The sequence below is a fragment of the Hylaeus volcanicus genome, chromosome 3 (assembly GCF_026283585.1).
Source record: "Hylaeus volcanicus isolate JK05 chromosome 3, UHH_iyHylVolc1.0_haploid, whole genome shotgun sequence".
NCBI classification, from domain to species: Eukaryota; Metazoa; Arthropoda; class Insecta; order Hymenoptera; family Colletidae; genus Hylaeus; species Hylaeus volcanicus.
In genome coordinates, this window is record NC_071978.1 from 6,787,132 (window position 1) to 6,811,866 (window position 24,735).

The 24,735-nt window shown below is 36.2% G+C and overlaps 4 protein-coding genes across 8 annotated transcripts in view; 3 read left to right on the forward strand and 1 right to left on the reverse strand.

Annotated features, from left to right (window-relative positions):
• Positions 1–283: 283 nt before the first annotated feature.
• On the forward strand, positions 284–3,942 carry LOC128874384 (lipid storage droplets surface-binding protein 2-like). The gene is made up of 4 exons (XM_054119131.1): positions 284–446; positions 2,336–2,677; positions 2,916–3,162; positions 3,270–3,942. Exons 2-4 carry the CDS (start codon positions 2,378–2,380, stop codon positions 3,524–3,526), a joined length of 804 nt encoding a protein of 267 aa, XP_053975106.1. The 5' UTR covers positions 284–446; positions 2,336–2,377; the 3' UTR covers positions 3,527–3,942.
• Positions 3,943–5,082: 1,140 nt separating this feature from the next.
• On the forward strand, positions 5,083–9,251 carry LOC128874381 (lipid storage droplets surface-binding protein 2-like). 2 transcript variants are annotated; one of them, XM_054119129.1, is made up of 4 exons: positions 5,083–5,243; positions 7,722–8,056; positions 8,282–8,531; positions 8,836–9,251. In XM_054119129.1, the coding sequence occupies exons 2-4, from the start codon at positions 7,727–7,729 to the stop codon at positions 9,087–9,089; spliced, it is 834 nt and encodes a 277-aa protein (XP_053975104.1). In that variant the 5' UTR covers positions 5,083–5,243; positions 7,722–7,726; the 3' UTR covers positions 9,090–9,251. The 2 variants fall into 2 exon arrangements, with proteins under 2 accessions (XP_053975104.1, XP_053975103.1); XM_054119128.1 differs by lacking the exon at positions 5,083–5,243 and adding an exon at positions 6,875–6,896.
• A 552-nt stretch (positions 9,252–9,803) lies between these two features.
• On the forward strand, positions 9,804–12,523 carry LOC128874383 (lipid storage droplets surface-binding protein 2-like). The gene is made up of 4 exons (XM_054119130.1): positions 9,804–10,761; positions 11,128–11,480; positions 11,575–11,863; positions 11,964–12,523. Exons 2-4 carry the CDS (start codon positions 11,178–11,180, stop codon positions 12,200–12,202), a joined length of 831 nt encoding a protein of 276 aa, XP_053975105.1. The 5' UTR covers positions 9,804–10,761; positions 11,128–11,177; the 3' UTR covers positions 12,203–12,523.
• Positions 12,524–19,237: 6,714 nt separating this feature from the next.
• LOC128873098 (SAM and SH3 domain-containing protein 1-like) overlaps positions 19,238–24,735 on the reverse strand; it is a 319,957-nt gene continuing 314,459 nt past the window's right edge. For all 4 annotated transcript variants that reach the window (XM_054116374.1, XM_054116377.1, XM_054116378.1 and 1 more), the window contains 2 exons: positions 24,570–24,720; positions 19,238–24,083 (listed from right to left, as the gene is read on the reverse strand). In XM_054116374.1, coding sequence (XP_053972349.1) covers positions 23,350–24,083; positions 24,570–24,720 — 885 coding nt within the window. In that variant the 3' untranslated portion in view covers positions 19,238–23,349. The remainder of the gene's footprint in view (positions 24,084–24,569; positions 24,721–24,735) is intronic.

Below are 24,735 nucleotides of genomic sequence, written 5' to 3' on the forward strand. Positions count from 1 at the left end.
TGATAACATATCGGTCTATCTATTTATTATGTTTATCGCGGCATCGTGAGTGTTTCTAACCGTTCTAAGTATTTCTTTAAATTTCTGTGTATTCGCGTCTAATTTCATACGAAAATTGGTGGGTACAAAGTCCTCGATGTCGCGACCGATTCGTGATTTTCATTCGCATTTACGTGACAGTTCCAGAAACCCCGATAACGCGAAAACGCAGTCGCCACAGCGGACTTTGAAACCTCGTGGTACATGTTTGAACGCGGCGACCGGGTGTCGTCGGTCGATTACCATTGGTCGTTTAGGCCGAACCTCAACGCGCAGGCGACGGCCCAGGTTATAAGTATGGGAACCAGCATTTGACGACGCGCATTTCTACTCACGCACAGTTCTTGAACGATCCCAAGCGATTCCGCGCGTAACCACACGTTCGTCGAGGGAACAAAAACGGAAAGGTAAGCGGAACTCGCAAATACGAATCGCGACGAAACCTTGGGCGATAGACGTGACAGCGCAGTTTAATCTTCGTCGATCTATAAATAATTTTCCTCCTGTTTCAAGAACTTTCCGAAGGTCGCGCGTTCACCTCACGTGTAGACGCGTTATCAGTTGATTGTTTGAAACGATAATAACCGACGCGCTTTTAAATTGACACAAAACGATTATTCGCGAAATATTCTGTCATCGTTTACGCTGATCGTTGCTGAATTTTCGGAGGCTACATTCCCCCCAAGAAGGAGAGGTGGGCATGTAGATCGAAGACACTTGAGTGTGATTGTTTTCATTTATTTGGAAATTAAGTTGTTTTTGTTTTTGAGTTAATTAGCGAGTAAGAAGGGGGTTTTCCTGTTTTCTGTTTTGCACCACATTATTTATAGAGTGCGAATAGCATTTATTAGTGGGTTTTCCGACATTTTGTTTGGCCAGACGCTTTTTTTTAAATAATTGTGTATCTTCAATTGAACAAAATAAATAGTAGAATTCATAAAATTGTATATCGTCTTTAATCCTCGATAGTTAATTATTTGAATAAATTATGGATTTATCTGATTGTATGAACAGGGCACTTCAGGTACAGTTGCCAAACGAAACAGAATTATTGTATCTTAATAACTATTGAAAAAATATGGACGTTGTATATTTGAACAACCAGAAGTAAATTAATAGTATTAATCATCTAATATAAAAATGATAATATAAATGATAAATAAGATCCAGTAATAATATTGTATATCAACAAGATTAAATACAGTTATTTGAAAATGAATATCTACTAAGATAGTATACATAAAGGTGAAAGTTTCTATTTATTGAAATAACTGCCAACAATTTTTGATTCCTCACATTGTGATGTATAAATAGACACTTGGGGACTAAAATCCTGTCCGAGACTGTGGCTTCAAGCAAAAGTTGAGAAAGTAATGTACATAGAGCTATATGTGGCGAAGTATATGTACATGTGTATACATTATTTCCGTCAAGTTCGTTGACCCCTCGCGATATCGCATATATAACTCGATTTCCAAGTTTGTGGTAGTTTTATCGATTTTCCTATTTAAGTTGTAATTTAAATGAGTCCATCTGACTCATTTATGGAAATAATAATTTATAAAATCTTGCAAAGTATAAAGGATGTTTTTCTTTTAATCTCGTTAGATGATTATCTCTGTAATTATTAACTGTAAAAATGTTGTCCCGAATGTGTTTCAATCTGAGATTTATCTTTTCTCAATTTATACTTTTAAAATCACAATTTATTAACAAAGACTAAAATGATTTACAAAATTTGCTCAATGTAAGAATTCGAAGTTATTACCTTCAGTTTTTAAACGAGTCGGTGTTGTTTTTGTCAATTCTTTGTCCTTTAAATTCTTCCACATCTGTTGAATATGAATCATGTTACGTGTCATAACATTTGTTTTTGCATAAGCTGTTGGAGCAGGTGAGAAATGTATTTACGTTTATTTCATATTCAAAGCATTTGTTTCAAGTGTTTCAATAGCTACCAATTGCAGAGATAATCATACACTGGATTTAAAACGGAGCATCCTCCGTGAAGAATAAATATATTCAAATAAATACGACATATCGTAGCCAAGTAGCATATTTTATTCATTAACAAAACGAAAAATTATGTGAACGTTTCTTGCACATTATTTTTAATTTATTACGTTACAATTTATTCGTTTAATTTATAACTTACAAACAAACTTTCATTCAATTTTCTGTTTCATCAATAAACAAACGATCAGGGTGTATCGGTTTTATTTGAGGAAGCTAATTCGTTATTATAAGAACTTGTATTAGTAAATATATTACTATTAATAAATAACCATTGTTTTAGATCGTGATATATCAGTTATAAATACTGCAAATTCGTACAACAATGGCGTCTGGAGCTGCGCAATTACCTCACATCGAGGTCTTCCATCGCGTTTTGACGCTTCCTGTGGTCGAAAGCGCGATGACTAAATCTGTAGCGACATATTCACGCGTGAAAGATTCGCATTATCTGGTACACTGGGTATTATCCACTGCGGAAACGTCTTTGAAGCAAGCAGTACCTATTGCTGTACCCATCGCCAAGAAACTCGAGAACCCTATTCACTTCGTCGACCACACGTTGTGTCTTGGGCTTGATAAAATCGAAGAAAAAGTACCGATGGTTAAGGAGAAACCTGAGCAGGTTAGAAATCAAACATTTTTCCTACTAACGCAAAAACAATAATAAAGTGGCCGCACTTTTAGTGGTTTTGGAGCAATCGAAAAATATAAGTATATCAATGCTTTCATTAAAAAGATATGTGTCCACAACTGGAAATTTCTTTTGAATCAACCTAGGCACACAGGATTTATAATAACTTCACCTAATTATCCTTGCACCAAATGTTCGTTGATACTCAAAATATTTTGTTCAATTCTAGATTTTGGAGAATGCGTACACACTAGCATTACAGACTGTCCAGCCAGCAGTTTCTAGTATTTCGCACGCCAACGATTTAATAGTATCGCAGGCGTCCAACTTGAAGGATATAAGCTGGAACAAGGCGAATCAAATTTTGGAAACGTCTTATGGCAGCGCTGCTGTTAAAAGTTTAGATAGCACGGCTGTTGTTGTTGACAAGCTGATCGATAAATATTTTCCCGCGACAGGAGACGAACAGTCACTAGGTAGGCCACTCTATACATTTATTACTATTTTTTATATCGTCTGAGATTTGAATAATTTGTAACGGCTACGATCGACGTTATCCAACGTTTATTTATACCGATTTCAGAAATAAAAACAGACGAGGAAGACAAACTCCTTCACACATTGCAAACAGTTGGACGTTTATCCAATAAAGCTGCGTGTCGAGTGTACTCGAACTTATTGCTTCACTTGAGGATCATCAACAAAGACAATTTCAAGTCCTACATAAGCTCCTTATTACAATTTCTGCAGCTCACGCAATACCTTCATGCCATAAACGAAAAAGTACAAGCTCAAACGTCGAATACGAATGCTACACCGACAAAGCCGACGAAAAACTAATGTTTTCATTATTGTTCACTCAGAGAAAAGAACTCCTTTCATTATTTTTCATATTTATTATCAGTGTGCATTTTGTTCTCCATTTTTTTTTTGTCGTAACATCCTTTTTCGATTGACAAGTTGTATACTCGAATATATAAATTGAGTGTTTATATTTTTCGGTATATAAAGTGTATTTAAGATATTACGTTTATTTTGTATCCGTATGCCTATAAGAGAGAGACTTATAAACCATCGTCTTTTTTATAGATTTATTTTGTCAGCGGTGAACACACATTTCTATTTACTAATCGTTCACACGTTCAGCTCATGTAAATAGTATGAAGCTGTAGATTAGTTTTATTACATTTTTTGCATATGCCGTGTATACGTAAATAAAATAAGCATAAGTTGATTATTAAAACAAAATTTTATCACCTGTTGTCATTTAATTCATCCATTTATAGATTGTGTACGTATATTAAATATAACACATTTGCAATTATTTCCACGTATTGTTGATACAAAGTATTGATCTATGTAAAGCAAAAGTACAAATTCCTTCATTTAGAAAAGAGATGTTATCTGCTAGTCAACTATAAGTATTAATTAGAAAGAGATAAAGTGATTGATTAGCAAAAATAATAATATAGTAATTTGAAAAAAAATTATTAAACAGGTACTCTGATGATAGTCAAAGAAATTCCAATGACTCTTAAGGATTTTGAAATCAAAATGAGTAGGAGGGGGGATGAATGCATAGTGCAAGGTTCGCGGAAACTTTCATCGGAGACACGCAAGTAAAATGATGCAAGGCTCATAGGACATGTATGACACTACGTGAGAACGAACGATGCAGTTTTTTTCACAAAAAAATCGCCAAAATAAGTGAATTACGATATTACATTACGATATAAAATATTGTGTTAGGACGGTTAAAAAAAAAAAGTTCTGAATCACCGCTACTCGAATGATTACACTGTTGGACGACAAGTGTAGTGCTTACGATTGTTTATAGATGCAGAGAAATATCACCGTAAGGCGTAACGCCACGTCATAGCAGATGCGTAGGCGAGTATCTATAGCTGCGCATGAACATAAATGGAACTCACAGCAGTACCTGTGCGATAAAGAACCCTCGACCAGAGGTGAGAGGAAATTTATTTAAGTAATAGATAACATGTAAAATTAACGTATAGTATTTTGTACGTGACATTTATTCGATCGGACAAGTAAATTGTTGTTCATCACCGAGTCTTTCGTTCTATAACTCAAATTCTGATTTTCATTTTAATTTTTACCGTAATGCGATTATTAATAAAATATTATACATACTATAAAATTATCTTTATTTAAGCAGATGTATACAATTAAAACACAGCTTTTTAATGGTTTGCAATTGTCAAAATTTAATAAAAATAAATAGTTTTTATGCGTTAAAAACATATAGATGAATATTTAATCTGGCGTAGCATTTAATCACAAACGTAGTCAATTGTTTGGTCATTTGTAGGTATTTAAACTATTTCAAATTGAAAAAGAAAAGTTGATTAGACTACCTACATGCTTCTCACGGCCCTGAAGAGTATCTCCCTCCATGTGGACGTCCCCTTCTTTTATAACTCACTGGGTAGATGTGTCATCGTCATCAGTATCACTGAATCTCTCGTACGTAGTGAAAGTGAATGAATTGGTGTGTTCCAGTTACCGCATTATACTAACTGTTGCATCAAACGCTGTGAGTACGAATAGTTAAGAAATATATGTAAAACTTGAATGGTTTGCCCTTTAATGCATTTGAGAATGAATGAACGAACTCTTACTATTTTTACATATACTTGTGGGATTATAGTTTTTAATAAAGTGTTTATATGCAGAGATCGCTCCATTATTACAGTTCTGGAGTATAGTACGAATTTCGCGGTATAAGAAACCGCGCGAAATTTACAACTATAGTTGCTAGAGTTACAATTAAAAATGATAAATACTAAATATAATAGAATTTCTAAAACATAACTTTTATTACTACAAATATAAAGTTTCAATTGTATGATCAAGACCAAAAATGAGTAATATCATTACAAAAATCAAATCAGATCACAGATTGTAATTTGTCATTATGGATATGACAAGTATTTTCGCGATAACCATGACACATTTGCGATTATTTCCACGTATTGTTGATACAAAATATTGATCTCCGTAAAGCAAAAGTACAAATTCCTTCATTTATAAAACAGGTATTATCTACTGACGAACTATAAATATTAATTTAAAAAAAGATAAAGTGAAACGAATAATTAAAACCGAAGGAAAACGAACAATTAAAACTTTAACAAAGTCTGTAATATAAAGATCATCAGTTACTAACTTGAGCTAAGTTACAAATATTGATTTTTCATTTCGTGGGAACGTCGCACGTCTTTGAAACGCATACGTCCATATTAAAAAAAAATAAGCTTCGTAACTCTACTTACATCTCGTATTTACAAAATGCAAAAATAGGGTATTTGATATATATTTAGAAAAAACAATAATTTAAGCTATTGATCCCCTAAAGAACTGTGCATGTTCACAAAACCATGACCCATGCTTTGCTCCATGTGAACTACATAGACATACTTTATAGTCTCATTGCGTTATACGAAATTGTCGGAATTATGTTACAGCGTCACGTTACGTACGATGGGAATTCGAATTAAATTGATTTCAAGTTACTTATTTCTACAAAACATGTTGAATAAAAATCTTCATACTTCCATCCATCTGAATTTAATTCTTTCTTCATTACTTATATCTTCTTGTGTATTATAATTTTCACCTAATTGGTTGATTACTTACATAACAAAATGTCAACTCTTGTAAACATTATTTCTTGAAAAAACTGATTTTTATTGACGTCTACAATTAAGTCGTATGACATACATAGAAGGAAGGCTGAATGTTTGATACTTATGATCGATATCTTGGCAATGAAAGAAGGCATATATATGCATATATAGGCATACATATGCTTTTCACAGTATTATTCTACCTTGATATTTATAGCACTAATGCAACAATTATTATAAGAAATACATATTGTACATAGTGATGAACCTGACAAAAACCCAACAATAGTGTGCTTTTCGATTGATGAAATGTTTCGTAAATTCGTGAAAATTTGAAATATTAAATTACAGTACAGTAGAAGGACACAATCATTACACAGCTCGAAGGATAGATATATCATTGAGAACTTTAATCGTGAATGAACACTTAATTATAGGAGGCGTGTAGTAACATGACATTGCATTCATTGTCTGTGGAATGTCTAACTGTACAGATAATTTCAACGGACTCTTTTTTTACAGCGGATGAATCATGAATTTCTCTCGTAATCTCATGACTAGTTGAGTATCATACTATGATCTAGCACTGTATGATTTATTCACATCTTTTTTCTTCTTGGCATACCAGTATTTATGTGTTGCACATATTACAATTACATATTTATGTACACTTAATCTTTTACTTATCTTCGTTAATATTTGATTCAAGCATTTGCTTCAACATTAATTATCATTACAATTTACAAATTAGTAATCTGTATTTTTTTAGACGTTGCAATAAATACGTGTAAGAACATTCAAGATAAACAAAATATAAAAATGCCTATTTTGCACTGAATATTAATTTTATCAACAAAATAATGTTATCTTCTCACCGTTAATAATTTCAAAGATTTGTGGAAAGTATTTTCGGTATCAAGTAGGCATGGGAAACACTTGAACTTTAAATCGCGATACAACACGAGATAGAGCATGAAATCCGATAAAATTATTATTACATAATAACCAAACGTAAAATGACACCTTCTGCAACAGTTTTCTACTTTGACGTTTTTTAAATTAAAGGATAATTATTGGTATAGAATATAAACTGAGGCAGCACTGGATTTCATTTTGCATGTTCATGATTCTTTATAATATGCGTGTTTGCAATTGCCCCAAATGCATAATTGCGTTCGAGATTGATATATTATTACAAGATTATCCCCCCCCGTGGGTGCCAACATTCTTGTAGTTCTTTTCTGACCTAAATACTGTTATTAGCTAAATAAGCGAGACATGTTGCATGAATCACAAGCTAAATTGTCAGCTTTCAGTGTGTTATTAAACACTAATAGCATAGCGCAATAATTGTGCGAATTACTGATATTTTGCTTTTTTTTCAGAAAAAATGGCAGAAGCTACAGATAAAGCTCTCGCAGGTAACGTCGCTTCAGAAAGCGTGCCTCATCTCGAAGTAATCGATCGCGTAAAAAACATTCCTGTTATACACTCCGCACTTGAGAAAACGGAATCCACGTATTCCTATCTGAAAGATTCTCATCATTTAATCAACTGGGCACTCACTAATGCCGAAGCTGGACTTACTTATGCCACTGCTACAGCTGCGCCGTTGGCGAAAAAATTTGAAGGGCAAATCACAGCTGTAGACAACAAATTATGCGAAGGCTTGAACATAGTTGAACAAAAAGTGCCCATGATGACAAAACCACCAGAGCAGGCGAGTGGAAAAAGTTAAATACAGCTAGATAGATTTTCTTTATAAATAATGTTTCTATAATGTGCTGCTATTTTTATATAACCAGAATTAAATACTTTATAATTGGTACTTAGTGCTCAATCGTCCTTCAGACCACTATCATTACAGAAATCTTAAATATATGATTACATGGAGTATCGAAGGTGCATGCAAATTTCATTGAAATACGCGTTCTCCCTATTACAGATTTACGATGCAGCTAAAGCCGTGATGAGCACTTCTTTGCAACCAACAATAGACAAACTTCATGCTGCAAAAGAATCAGCAACCCAACAAGCATCTACACTCAAAGATATCAGTATAAAGAAGGCGAACGAGTTGTTAAATACAGAGTATGGGACTATGGCTGTACAAGGCGTGGATAATACGAGCGTTCTTATTAATGGTTTACTGAATCGCTATTTCCCTCCTGTTGAGGGCGAAGAACATTTGCCAGGTATAATTGATAAGTAACTAAGAGGTATTAGAAACGTAATATATAACGTATATTTACTTATTAACCCTTTGGATGCCACAGATCGATCTTTGCATTGGAACCGAAATCCGACAGATCGACTCGTGGCAACCAAAGAGTTCAAGTTATTTTATTTATTTCATTTAGCGACTTTATTCGATGTAATTAGAAAAACAAAATATTATTTTAATTATACGAAGACTTGAGCATGATGAAAGTGAATCGCTGCTTTGCAACTTTGCATCGTAACTCTATGTCTAATATATATGTAAAATACGTGTTGCAGTTCCTGTGTCGGCCGACGAGAACAAGGTTCTACACACGGTACAAACAATTGGTCAATTATCGTCTAAGACTGCAAATCGCGTGTACCATTCGGTTGCAGCGCAATTAAAGACTCTAAAGAAAGAGGATGTTGCTCCATATATATCAAGCGTTATATCGATTCTTCACTTAACGCAGTTCTTGAGTTTAGATGATAAAGAGAACGAAAATAAAGGAGAACAATGTACAGCTGATGAGAAAAAAGAGAAAAAGTAGGGTGACAATACTTGTGGTCGTGTAATAATAGTACACCATATTTTTATACGTATTTCCTACAATTGTTTACCAAACATATCAAAGTAGACAATGTTTTTATATGTCAGACGTTGTGTAAAATGTTAAAGAAGGGCATTTAATAAAACTATAGTGAGTCACGAATTAATGAAATTTCGAGAATATGTCTCACTTGGTCTTTTGAAGACCGATCATGGAATTGCGTTGCGATTGAATTCGTAACTTATCGAAAGACTTGCTGCCATCGAGATACATCGAGTTGTTTTTTAGTCATGGAAAGAAAAAACCGTAACAGTCGAATTTCTTTTTGTCCATGCAGTGCGAATGATTTTTAATTTTGAAATTGTGTCCAAAAGTATTTCTGCTACATTAGCGGTGGAGGGGGCAAGTGGTGGAGGTATAAAAAAAAACTAGTCTTACAAGTTAAATGAATATACAAATTCAAAATGACTAAAAAATTAACTACATACGACATACATCAAAGTAAGAGTACAATACAACAATCATCGTTATAGTTTTTGTAAAAGCACCTAATAAACTATGTATCATATGCGCATAAAGACTTATGTGTCTTATTCTCCATACATCATATTGTAATTTATATTAACATCTTGCAACAGAATTGATAAATAATACTAAATTTAAACATCGCGATTCGAAAAATAGCAGCTAATATCTAACAGCTTATATCAGGTCCTTCACAAAATTCGTTCTGTTTTAAATATGAAAATTAAACGCGTCGATATAAGTAACTCCATTGAATAATGTAGATTCCGTATTGTCCACCTATCTTTTGCTATTTTCTCTGTAAATTAGATGATGCGTTATTATGAGCTAAATAGATCGTATGTAGTTTCACTGAAAATTCTCTTTACAGAGGAGCGAAAAGTTTGCACTACTAATCAGACAGATTACTTATATACGTTTCTAATAATAATTTTTTTATCTCGTTAAAAACAGAACTTTTATCGGGATGCTCCAAATGCACGACTACTTCAGGAATATATTGACTATTTATTAATATAAATCGACTGCACCCACACATTCGCAACACCGTTACCCTTTTCACCTTTCTTTCGCAAACCAGATACATTATCATCGACGTCTACCATTATTATGTCCTTGGATGATTTCAATATAATACGTATATTACTATTTTCTAATAAAAGCGTAGAAAATCATCTGGAATAGTTTATATACATATAACGAGGAAAATTAATTAACGTGAAAGGTTTCGCTAAACATCTTTCGCATAAATTCAAACGGAGAATAACGAAAAGAATGTAGCATGACGAGACTCGGACCCCGACTGCCTGATTGTGAAATCTTGACCTCGTGAAGAAAATTGATGATTATGATGTCAAATCTTATATGTATATGTGAAATGGCTCGTAGGAGATTTCATTCGTGGACACAACTCGTTGAAAGTTTGAAGTAATAGAGTTTAGGAAGACGCGATACTGCCGTACTGAAATTACTTTCTTAAAGGAATGACGATATCGTATTGTGAAAAATGCAAGAGGCTAACGATACCTCGTAGAAGAAAAATAAGTAATCCATGCCGCGATTGTTGGATGTCGAACAAATAAATTCCACAGTAAAATGACTCAGAGATCAAGGTGCACATTTCGTTACTGAGTGAAATATAGAAAGCGTAAGTACTTATATTCGAAAAGCAACGATTATATCAGCTGTTAAGTACGTATTTCTCTTTATTGTGACGGTAATTTTGGAATATTAAATAATTCGTATTTCTTCCCCATATGTTTGGTAAAAGTGGTTTGATAAGTGTTGTTCTGTTAGAATGTATTTCCATTGTATTCAAACATTCCTAGCTCACTCTATTAAATATTAACGCTAACGTTACTCATGAAACGCATCAAATAAAATCTATAATGCGAATATATCTTTGTGCTAAGTGACATAAGACCTATAGGGTCAGTACCCTTAACAATATGCAGATAATGACATATGTGTATCTAAGCAAAAGTTATATGTATATCTCTAATGTGTATTGCAGGTTGTTTATTCATTAATAGAGAATTGTTTATCTAACATTTCGCTGTTAACATGGAAGCAGAATTGTCAGATTTCGATTATAAAATGCGGGCAATCGAGCGTGCCCGCAAAATACCAAGCGTGAATTATTTATGGGATAAATCTACGAAGGTATACGATCGTATGAAAGGAACAAATATGTTTACTCATTGGGCATTCGACGCGATGGAAAATGTCGTCAGCACTGTATTTGGAAAGTCATTACTAGTAGCTAAATTAATGGAGAAACCAATCTATACTCTTGACAAAACGCTTTGTCAAGGACTTGATTATGTAGAAGTAAATCTACCTATAATCAAAGAAGAACCAAATCAAGTAATACATATTATAATGTTTCTGTACAATACTCCTGTTCTTTTTATAAACTACACATAATTTATTTAACGAATATCTACTTATATTATTTCAGATATTAAATCGTACCAAGTCCATTGTTTTCAAACATCTTAAACCAGCTGTTAAAACATTTACTGATTTAAAGCAAGAAACCAAACATAAAGTCAGAGTCATAACTTTACTTACTTATTACAAGGTGCATTACTTTAGAGTATACAGTTGGCAACAAGCAGACAAAGTCATGTCAACTGAAACGGGAATTAGTATTTTAAAGACTGTAGACACTAGTACTGATCATGCTGAGCTAATGCTGGATAAATATTTACCAGCAACGTATGAGGAATTACATACTACCGAAACAGGTAAGATGATACTTTTAGTATAATAATCAAAATGTATGGTTTAAAATTAAATTACAGAAAAATATCATTTTGTAACTAAATATTTTCTCCATCTACATAGAAAAATTATGCTCCGAGCACGTGAAACTTCATCATACGGTGGTTAGACTGAGTGAATTTAGCTCTCGTGCTTCTCGACGCATTTACCTTGCATTAATGGATAGATGGCAACATGTGTATAAAATAGAAATACTTATTTTGATTTTACGTACAATTATTGTTCTTCAGACAATTAAATTTTTAGAGTCAATATTGTCTTTTATTTTGAAATTGTTCAATATGTATCTTATGTTTCACTAGATTGGTCTGTTTAGTTAGTATGCATAACAAAATCGTGAATTCAATCAGCATTGAAGATTCACAATTTCCAAGTACCAGTTATACATTAAAAATGTAGAATAAAATCAATTTAGAATTTTAATTTAAATATTTCTATGTAATTATTACTATATAATCGGTATAAAACGAAGTAATATAATTATGTACTCGAAAAATGAATATGAACACATATACTGTTTACATATCTTATAAGTGTCAAGTTTCTCTGTGCATTTTTAAATTTGTATACTGTATTTATACTGTTAAATATTATCTACATTAAAAATTTTTAATCAAACTGTATTTAAGTCTTGTTATTCATCTTTAAATATATCAGTGGCGCCTTCTTACAGAAACGGTGGGAACTATTATCACTATGAACTTTGGCGTTTTCCCACCGATGATGCCACTGGTACGTTTACGCTTACGTTTTTATTTAAAGTACATAGGATGAGTGATCCATATTGCACTACTACGTGTTTGTACATTTCGTACTGGCTTACAATTTTACGCAGGTTTATAACAATACTTAATCTATATCACGTTGTAGTACTAATTATCTTATAATATTTATAGTTTCTTATAAAGGCTTTCTTTTTTTCTTTTTTTTTAACAATATTTTATCCTACATATCTTTAATCATAATTTTTATATTTTATTATTATAGTAATTAATACTTTTCAACATTGATTTATCTTCCATTTACGATCAACCATAATAAATTATTATCCATTGTCAGTTACGAATCCTTGATGAAGAGGTTTATAGAGCGATAAAATATGACCAGTTTATATCACGATTCACGCGGCTAACATTAAATTCATTACTATCGAGATTGCATCTACATACGCGACCTAATGAAACGATGAAACTTTGAACGTTATAAGTTAATTTAACTAATTAGAATGATACCAGGTACGAGTAGTTCTTGTAATCTCAAAAGAAATCGGGAATACCAAATTTCGACAGCCACAGTTAAAATTTTGAAAAATGTATACTTCAACATTGACCGCCATGCCACTTTTCCATATCTAGATATACCTTTAATAATTGTTCAAATAATAACATGAAAAATAGATATATTCAATAATGCAACGGTTTATAATCTTAAACTATTCCTAGTGACGCTAACGTTATCAAATATTTTACGAGTATTAAAGTTAGTTCATTGTAAATAAATTTAAATAATGTTCTGAACTTGAAGTTTGTCAGGCTCGACCAACTCTGTACTATGACGTACCAAGTCGCGCCGTGACTCGAGTGCTAAAGTCACCAAACGTTTCTCTTATTTCACATGTAAGAGACAACACGGGAATGACATAAGTGAGTCCGTTTGGGAACACACAAGGTAAGAAACGAGAAATTACAGAGTGACAACGTCCTATTCCCTGAAGCTATGCCGCGCGCAACTTCTGGGTCGTTGGTTATCACAACTCCTTCTCAAAGGCTATGGAAAGTTCATTCCTTGCCGAGGGTCATAGTGTTTGGATACACCGGTGTCATGCGAACGCGATTTAAGCCCATGAAAATGCTGCTTAGATCTCGGGGCAGTTCCAATTAATCCGCCACGTTGTACGCGATATTAGTTGGATGTTGACAGTGGGCTCGATAAAATCTCTCGACAGCTTGTAGCTATCTCTCTTATTATTCATTAGACTTTCAGGTGCGGCCAACTTCGCCAAAAAGAAGGAGCGAGAAGGAGTGGAAAGAGTGAGACACCACCGGGATATCTTACGGGTCCTTCACCGGTAGCTGCGAAAACTAGCTTGTTCCATTGTAAATTATAAATTGTTAATCATTTTCTCTATTTACTTTACTCTAACCAACGACAATCCTCGCAATGCTCAATTTTTTGGCTTAATTTGTGGACAACAATGCTCACGTGTTGTTGGACGTTACTCGATCATTTCAAAAATGTAACACGTGATTGTGTTCACGCGACAGAGTGGTAGGGTGCAACGCTGACACAAGCACCACAGCGCTCAAACAAGAAGAGCTCTTCGTCTCGCCGCTTCCTACCACTCGTACGCTTACCGACGCCATTCACCAACAATACCGGACTATCAACACTCTTTACCAACTTCTCTATACGCATATACACTGACACGTCCCTTTTCGCTACCTGTGTGCAATACGACCACCGCAATCCTGGCTCAGCCACTTCGAGACACATTGAAATTAACGCCCGTGATCTCGAGTGTCCTAAGGTAATAGCCTCGCAGCTTGCTATTCCTTCTTCTTGTAAAAGCGCAAGGAATATTATCGAAGCGTTCCGCTCCAAATATATTCGGTTGCATACTCTTGGACTCTAACATTGATTTATTTGTATCGAATGGAATCATTAACGTTATATAAAGCAATAAGTTCCTCGAATCACGAAATGTTACGTTTCGATTCGTTCATACCCAGTCTCCATTTTGTTCTATTCAAGTAATAGGCCTCGCCTGTCAGCCGCGAAAACAGAAATAGACGATTTTGAATGAAAGGGAGCAGTTATATCGAGAGGTCCAAACGAAAAAGAGAGTGCTTTCGCTATCGGACGTTGGAGTTTTGTAAGAGTGGCTCGGCGATCAAATATCGCCCAGGACTGTCTACTTCGCCTTCCTCTCCTTGTTCTCTCGCGTCTTAAAGTTTCCGTCGAAAGGAAGGATGCTTTTCACTGTAACCACGTTTTCATTGCCCGGAAAAGTCGGAAGAAAAGATCGGAGGGCGAAGGAAAACGAAGAGACGAAGGGGATATCCATTCAGACGATCTTCAGGTTGCGGATCCTTCAGCAACTGCTTTTTATTCCTTCAGCTAATACGAAGAATCCGACTGCTCGTGGACCTTTACCTCTATTTACAGTTAGGCAAAGATCAAGATAGTGCTTTCATCGGTGGAAAATACCTATATGAGTTTCAAGAAGCAAGTTTCTTCTTTCTGGTTTCCTGTAAGTTTTCTCGCTACACCGCGGTGCCAAGTATTTGTATTTAAACAGTCAACTGAAGCAATCAAACAAAGTATATTTATTCGTATAACATAATGATAGTAGTAGTAATCTCTTTATTTCATTACCATCTCGATACAGAAATGGTTAGCATTCGTGATTCCGGCAAGAAAACGTCTAATCTATTCTATAATTATTTTCCGTAATTGAAAGTGTTATCAGCATCGAGCGTCTTTGAATATTTTTGCCGAGTGTATTTCTTCGTTTTTCGTGTTTGTACATATACAAACACGTATTCACGTTCCCCCGACGTAATTCCAGAAAGTGGGCTGCGCTAAATGGATTGCGATGTCTTGCGGTCTTTTACGCCATTTAAAACGGATGAATGTGCCAGATGGATTTATGTGGAGTTTTAAAACCAGCTTTTTCCAAAGACATCGCTAAGCCGTACAGCAGTAGCTATCCGCTAAAGAAATAATCCTGTAGATATAATTGCAACGCTTCTTGTTACATCTGTGTCAGTTTTCTGTACGGCAGTTCTGCTTGGGCTAAATTTACTCGGAGAAACCAATAATTCCTGTCACGAGAGCATCAAGAAAACGACACATTCAATTAAAAAGAAAACTCTTATTTTGAAGATTTTATTATTATTCTTATTATTATTATTATTATATTATTAAAAGAAATATATTGAACAAATGTATTTTTTATTTGTTGTATAATGATTCAAATTGAATTGGCATTTGTTGTGCTTGCTCTAAATGAATGGAATATTGACTTTTTCTACAAATTTGAACTAAGAAATGAAACTTTTATCTGCAAACGTCGTTGAAATGAGGACACTGAATCCAGACGTTGATCAATCATTAGTTTCGACTTCCTGAGATCACCTCTCGCATTTTACAGAAGCGCCAAGCGAAAACGAATGGTTTCAGCACGCAAGAAACACTAGCTTCTCTTCGTCGGCGTTAATTTCCGTCAAATTAGCAGCTGTAATGCATCCCGTGAAATGATGGAAAGGCAGGAAGCGCAATCAACGCTCTTCTCGCCCGCTTTACGATGGTTTTTCTCCCCCTTGCGTTCGCAGTTGGTTTTCCCTCGATCAACACGTGCCTTTACTCGTAATGTCTATTTCCTTCCTTTGTTAAGACGATATAAGAGCATCGCTGTTACGTCAAACAAAATGTACCGAAAACCAGAAACGTGAAAAAGTCACGCGTGTGGTCCTTTGAAGGTTCTAATGAAGCACTGGTTAACCCATTCACTGCCAGGCAAATTTAAAGCGTTTTGCCTTGGGCGCCAAGATTTCATACATATGTGTAATCTAGGTTATTATTTTGATAATAAAAATTGATATTAAATTTCTTATTTTAAAAAGAAAATTTATGATCTTCTTTTGCAATCATTCGTGATTCAAAAGGATATAAACTTATCCCTCGAGTAATTGCAATCAATTTGAATTACGAGACATCTCCTAGTTGGCAGTGAATGGATCAATAATAATAATACACCACTTCAATAATTCAACTTTTATACAATTGGTTCCATCGCCCCGATACTAATAAAAATTTTTAATATTCGTTAACTTTTCTTAATGATTCCGCGAAACTCTGAATCCTCAGACTTTGTCCCAATTTCTATGGAATGCTGCTCTATGTTGGTAAGTCGACTTGTCGAATGAAATCCAATACGGTTTCGATTGACGCGCCAATGTATAAACCTGGATATTAATACAATCACCCGATTAAAATTATTCGTATGAATTTCCTCCGAATGAAACGTTTATCCCGATTTCCTAATTAGAGTCAGGGATTGACTAGCACCCACAAAGCACACTGACGGATGTGTTACATGCTGGCACACCGCCGAGAATTAAAACCCGAGCTGCACTAATTAACGTGGATCGGATGTAATTACCGATGCCAGAGGTAAGTATCATTCTCGAGTTTTCGTGTCTCGAGTATTTCGTGGAAACATCGAGATATCTTGTAATTTTGCGAGGTAGGGAGCAAATGTACAGGATGACTCACCAGGAAAAGCACACCTAATTATCTCCTGGTTCGCTGACGATACGGAACAATGCTTCAGACATACTAATTCGAATGGTTTTGAAAGCAGACTGAAAATTATTTACGAAAACAGTTTTCCTCGGGGTTTTCAAGGTCGTTAGTATCGTTTTGGAGACAGGTGGCTGGAAGCATAATCGCAAGTGGAACTGGCCTAGGGTGTTAAACATTGTAAGCTAGAAGTTGTTTCCGATGCAAGAGTCTTAACCCATACGCTGCCAACTATGAGATGTCTCGTAGTTCAAATTGATCGAAATTACTCAGGGGTTAAGTTTACAGCCTTCTGAGCCACGAATTATTGTAAAAGTAGATCGTAAATTTTCTTTTTAAAACAACAAATTTAATATCAATTTTTATTATCAAAATAATAACCTAGATTACACATCTGTATTAAATCTTGACGCCAAAGCAAAACGCTTTAAATTTGCACGGTAGTGAATGGTATAAAGGGTTGCTTACTGTATTTACGTAAGAGTATAGGCATTTAATTCATGAGTTCTGCATACATTGCAAAAGTAAAGATTCCCTCACACCGGTGCGCTGTTCTCATCATCACGATACACTTGGGATGGTCTTTGGCTCGAAAAATCGCTAGCTTTAGGGTCACTGCACCTATGGGTCGATGCTTGGAACTAGAGGATGAGATTCTGCTGAATCGTCACTGGGTTGCTAAGTCAGAGTGCCGCAGATTGAAATGCAACCTGAACGATTTAGCTGAATCGCTACCGTGTGAGATGAGCAATCGACGGAAAGGAACAATGCACCAGCGCACAGTGTGATATTTCAGCGATCTAGAGGGACAAAACTTATGTGATCCAATATCTCGGAAACTATTAGGCCGTCGGAGCACTACTTAAGAGAAATGTAATTGGTCGATGATTAAAATCACAAACTAGGTACTCATTGGTTAGTGAGGATCTTGAACATTTTTAGAAAAAGCATCTACCGCTGTCCGCGCGGTGTAATATTACAGTAATGTCATACTCTCGGTCATTGCTTGAACAAATGTTGTTAATAATTAATGTAACTATTGTCAGAAATTAATTTTTAATTATTCCAGCTAAGAGATGGACCATATTTCAACCATAGTTGAACCATATTTTTCCGACATAATTTTTCAATTTTCTCCAGCAAATAATTTCACGAAATTAAATAATTACGAGTCGGATGATAGGTACTTTATAAACTTTGTTTTGAACGATGTTATTAATCAACTTGTGGATTACATTCGCGAGAGATGAATAGTACATTCCTTTATCACGAATACTGTGTACCATACCTAAAAATGGTAATCCTCATTCAGCCCACCAGGCCAAGAACATGAAACTAGACGAAGTTGGAAATCTCGCGGGGCAACCCCGAGAATCGCCACTAATCTTTGTAATTTCGCGCGGTGACTTTAAAAGTTAAATTAGATTTCAAGCCAAACGGGCAACGAATTTACTCACGTGGTCGGCGCCGTTAACAGGAAAAGAAATTCGACGAGTTATTGCCATCATAATGCAGCTCCACTAAAAGTAAGTAACTTCGGTTCTCTTAAGGGGCCCGAAATAAAGGTTACAAATGGACACGTACACGTCGTTACGTTCGAAATGATTCTCAAAGGGTGCATTTACATACATTACTAAATGCTTTTTATCGCACTTTCAAGGAAAGTTCATCCGACTGACGGGCATCTCTTTTATGACGTACTTTTTGGCGAACGAGCTCCCATTCAAAAGGCCGACCGTGTTCCCTGACAGCGTATTTGCTGTATTTTTCACCTCTGAAAGCACCTACATATAATCTGGGAAACATTTTTCTTAACAAGTTAAATAGTGACTGAAAACAGTGAAGTCGTGTTAGCTCCTATTCACTCTGACGTATTCATTTCGTGTCATATTCTATTCGTAACCTAGTTTAGCTCCTTACCTTTCTACTAAAAATTACTAGTTTGAATTGGACTTTCAACTGCACTCTGAAAATACCAAATCAGGATTTTAGGAATTATTCGGGAGGGGTACAAGAAGAAACCAGACTGCGTATTCTGTCGTTTATTTTTATTCACCGTCAATAAATTAGCAGTTATCGTCGAAAATCATACGAGAACCAAGAGACAATAAGAATTACGAATTGTGACCTCTGTAAACCCCGCAATTAATGAATAAATACAAAATTAGCATATAAAAATGTTCAGCGTACGTGCACTGACACGATTCGCCGTTTCCTAATTAGTTTCGTTATTTTTTTTATTTTCTTTATGTACATCATTATACCTCGAATTGTAAACTTCGCAAGAATAGGTAGACTAGACCGCTAAGTAGATGCTTAATCATGTTTCACTAGCGATTTTTAACGACCTTCTAGACACAATGCTTTTGACGTTTTTCTCCGACGGTGGCCATTTCGTTTCGTTAGACGTTCGCGAACAAACCGATTCCCATTTTCGAACATGGGCGCGCTTAGGCTCCTTTAACTTTCCTTTCGAAGCTCTTCTCTCTCGAATTACTTATCTAAATTACAGCTTATTGTGTCTACTATTAGAATGTATCTTCTTTTGTACATCGAATGCTGCGTACTCCCCGAGCTAATAAAATCACTATCGTGCCTACTCGTACTCTCGTAAAGTAGTCGTCAATTAACATCTCTCACGCATTCGTCCACCCCTCTTCGTTCTTTCTTTCTCTCTCTCTCTCTCTTTCTCTCTCTCCCTCTCATTTTCATCCTGACTCGTTCTCTACAAATAATGTTACTCTCGATGGAACGGATAAGCTACAGCGTTTATCGTTAATTCGTGTATTATTATAATAAAGATTTTTTTTCATTTCGCTAATTTATTTTGCTAAAACTGTCAAACTTCTGAATAGAGTCACTGCTTGGAGATATCGATGCCTATCGACGAGGGCATCCCGTACTTAATTCAACATAACCGCAGGGTTCGTCTTTTATTATCACCTACAACGTGTTCGAGTTCTCGTGAATTTCGTTTTCTTTTCTTTTGTTCGAGAATCACACGACGCCCCACGTATCCACGAAAGACATACAGCAAATCAGTCGCAGTTGTGGAAGCAGCACGTGTCAACAAAAATCGAGTCGTGCGTGTCATCGCCTCCCCCGCCCCCAGTCGAGTCGCGGACGACAAAATTTCACATGTACAATAATTGCTTTCCATTCGTCAATGGTCGTACGAAATAGCGTTCGAAAAAATGGGGGGGAAGTAAATTTCCCAAAAAACTACTCGTAAATCGATAATAATGAAGAAGGTGAACATGCATCTTAAATTCTACAAGATTTCTTCTAACGCTTGCTCATCAGTCTCCGTCGTCTTCGACAATGATCGAGTTACTCTTTTTCGACGAAAATGAGTACATGGCTTCTATTTACAGTAATGCGATCTATAATATCTCGGATGCGTACAAATCGAGTTAGATTCTGTGCCGTCGATCGATTGATTTCTTTTTTCTCTTTCACCTCGCGTAGATTTCGTTTCTGATTTCGTTTACGCGTTGCCCTTTCGAACTCTACTACCACTTTACACTATACAAAAGATGTACATAAGATCCAACGGTGTTATATATAACGTACGTATATTTATAGATTTGTATAGTCTAATGTTTTGGCAAAGGTTGGGTCAATATAAAACATCGTTAGGTTTCTATGCGTATTGTATGTACATACAAAAACTTTGTAACTTTCAACGTTTCACGTGGCATGGTGAATATACACATGTACAGGTTACCATCTTGTCGAAGAACTAAGTTGCATCGATGATGGGGATTGTCGATCGTGTACTAGTAATGTATTCCTCTGAAATGAGACGTTTATGCTAGAAAAAAAAAAAATAAATGAAAAAACTGTTTAGAATAAATCTTAAGAAGTGATGCTACCAGCTGCATTTAGATGGATATGCAGATTGTAAATATGTATGTCTTGAATAATAGCTTCGTAGAATTTTTTTAACACTAAGAAAACAAACGCAATTACAATTTCTTTAATGTTGCTTCCTATTGCACAGATATCAAAATATCCTTGGATACATGTTTCTGTACTCCAAACGTCGCTCTAATAATCGAAACTCAAGTATCGTAGGCATCTGTAAGCTTTACAACTATGGGACGCAAATACCAACGAGGTATCAAACATGACTATCAAAAATGGTGCTTTTTGTAATATGAAAAAAAATGTTTCGGACTTCTTTTTCCATTATTTTTAGAAGGAAACAAGATCTTTTGCATGGCAACGTTTGGTATCCCATTCTGTAATGATACTGAATAATAAAATTGAATAATGAATGAGACAACTAGTATGGAAGAAAGATGTTTAAATTTTCCACAGATTTCTCACTTTAGTGTTTTAACCAAACCTGCTGCTTTTCACCTTGCATGCTCGAATTTCGAGGCAAACAGGAGAACATTAACCCTCTATAACTCCTAAGCACTGATAATGAAATTTATTAAGAAGGGTATAACTTTCAATAAAAGCTAGTTGCCAAGTGTATCGTCTTCGTTTCAGAAATTCTAATTAACAATTATTATCAACAAGAATTTTTTGATAATATAGATACATGGGGATGTGACCTCAGAATACACAAGGGCTATAGAGGGCTAATCGGTTCATGCTCTTCAGCAGTATTAATTGGCAAGAGTAGCCAAAAGTGCAGTTCACTCTTCCGTTCACGGTTAGTATAAACCGACAAAACGTAGCAACAGCTTAGAAACCAAAGGATGAACGACTCTCCTTCTCGTAGAAAAACTTGGCAGTCTTTAATCTAAGAGTCACTAATCTAAAAGAATCAGTCACTTCGTCGAGAAAAATGATAATCGCTAAGAAGACCTATACAACGTAATAAAACTGTGAAATGATCGTTATCGTGCCGTCGTATCTCGTTCAATCGTTTCCTCAACGGTCGTATTTTTATTACAGGCTTTTACTTTACCTATCTACACATTAGGGGGACGTATATTGCTATTGTATCACATAATATTCGCTTATTTAATTATTAATTACACGAGCGTTGAAAATAACAGACGAGATCGTGAAGCGATCAGGCAGTGACGTAATTTCTTCTTTCTCGTCTCTCTCCCTCTCTCCCCAACCCTCTCTCTCAATTCAAAACCTCACCACCCGAATTCGTTCCGTTCGTGCGAAGCCACGAACTCCTGGAGAAACTTCGCCGCGGCCTCTCCTCGTTAAAACTGCTTAAATTCTGTTTCTTACACCTCTCGCCATCCGTTGCGTCTCCTTTACTCGAGATTTTTTACAAATTCAAGATGGGAATAACGAAGTACATCCTTTGTTTGATATTGAAATTTAGGAAGGGACAAATGAAGCTGGAATTCTTGCTTAAAACAAAAAAAAATGAAAAATAAAAAACGGTGGCGGCGTACCTTTGATTATAAAGTAACGAGGAGAAAGGATCGTTAAGGCAACAAAGGGTACCAAGGCACCTCGTTATTTCCTTCGATCTGATGTATTTTAAGATACGATTCCGTGTTATGTGAGGCGAAATTAAAGCAAACTTCTATGTCGTAATATTTACAAGGTGGATCGAACGTGTGCGGCCGTGGTTGGACTCGATGATGCAAAATCGATGGAAAGGTTCGCGTACACATGTGCCCCACTTGAACCCGTGCCCCAATTACCATTAAGTCTTTGTCTCAGAAGTGGTATCTCGTGATTCATTAAAATTTCATCAGGGCACGTTGAAGACTCTTACCAGATTTTCCACTCTTCCCTTTCAGAGCCATCAAAAAATTTGCTCTTGACGTTACAAAAAGAACTTTCCACAAACAATTTTCTTCCTCTATTCCATTATCGTTAGAAGCAACGAGGATGTTTGACATGTTACCGAACCTTTCCATTGATCTTGTACAGACCAGGTGACACTCTCAGCGTACTTCGCTCGGTTGCGGAGATCTCTAGTGTTGACTATTGGAAACTTCTAAACCCTACTTTGGTATCGTTTCGTTCCAAATTCGAGAAAACGTTCCTGAAGATTCAACTTGTCATCCGTCCAACCTGTCGAAACGCTGCCACTTGCCAGCCAACTCGCAATATCATTCGACCCTGTGTCACACGAACAACGCGATGACTCTCTGACAACCAAACTGGACACGGATCGTCGAAGCAAGATGAATCGAAACGTTACATTTACTCTTCACGGGTATCCAGAGTCGCCGTTTTGAGTCTTGTTGGCTGGTTGAGAGGTGGGCGATGCCCTGGTGAAGTTCCCGAAGTTCTTGGTAGGCGAATCTGAAGCAACGCTGGCTAGAGCCTTGTCCCGAGGCGGTGGCGCCGAGCTGATGCTGGATGAGCTGACTCCGGAGTCGCTGGATTTTTCACTAATACAACCCCTTTGTCCGAGGCCAGGAACGCTGCCTGGACCCTCGAGGCCAATGTCGCTGCTCCCCACCACGTATTTCACCAGGTTACCAAGCTTCTGTCCGCTATCGCAGGCGTCCTCGATCACCACGGTTTCGCCAAAGTTTCCCTTTTTCGTCATGAATCGTATGTTCCCGCTACGCAACAATGGTGACTTGTCGAAGGGAGCTTCCTTCTGGCTGACCACGCTCCCAACGATGGGTATGTTGGGATGAAAGTCGTCTTTCCCATCGGACACGGTGTTCCCTTCCGCGCTGACGCCACCGATACCCTTCGCGGACGCTGTGGCGTCGAGATTGTTCTCTCTGGGCAGCTTGGTAGTCGCTCCAGACTCCGGGCTTACGGTTCGTCGACTGGTGGGATTCTTGTGGGCGTCGTAGCAGCCGGAATCCCGCGGGAACTGGCGACGATTAAACGGTGAACAGTGGCCGGACGTCTGGTCGGAAGTTAGGACCAGTCGACTGACCTCGTCGCCTTCCGAACTTGATGCTAAATCTCCCTCGCTTCCGGCTGTTGGGATACAACAAAAACCGACGTATAGTTCCGTTACCTCGAGGAATTTTGATTATTCGGAATTGTATTGGGACATCCAATGGTTTAGATTATTTTTCATTGTTTGGTGGTTAGGTCAGGTCAGGGTGAGAAATGAATATTTATAACAAAATCGACGGGTGAATAGATCAGCACAAATAAGTGGTGCACGTGTAGTACAATCGCGTAGTAGATTAATTTACTAAGAGGAGCCTGAAAAACGAAGAATATGTTTTGGAAAAATTGAGGTAATACAGAAAACTATATAAGGATACTATTGATAAGCTGGATTAGATAGTGCTAATATTTTTCAATGGTCTATAAATGGATGAAATATGTGCCATCTAATAATTTAATTTTGACTTTCAACTCCACTCTATTTTTATGGAATATGTGGAGTTCAAAAAGAAAATGATCTACAATATGCCAAAATGGAATACGAAGGTCGAACTATAAGTAACTCACATTGTAGATCGTGTAGCAATTGTACAGCTGTAAGGATCTTGGCACGATGTTCTGGCTGATGTATACGCAGGTAATCGAGATCCGCAGGTTCTATTTCTCTGAAGAGTTCCAGATCCTCGTATCCGTTCAACACGAAAACAGGAATGTGCTCCTGAGAAGAATTATC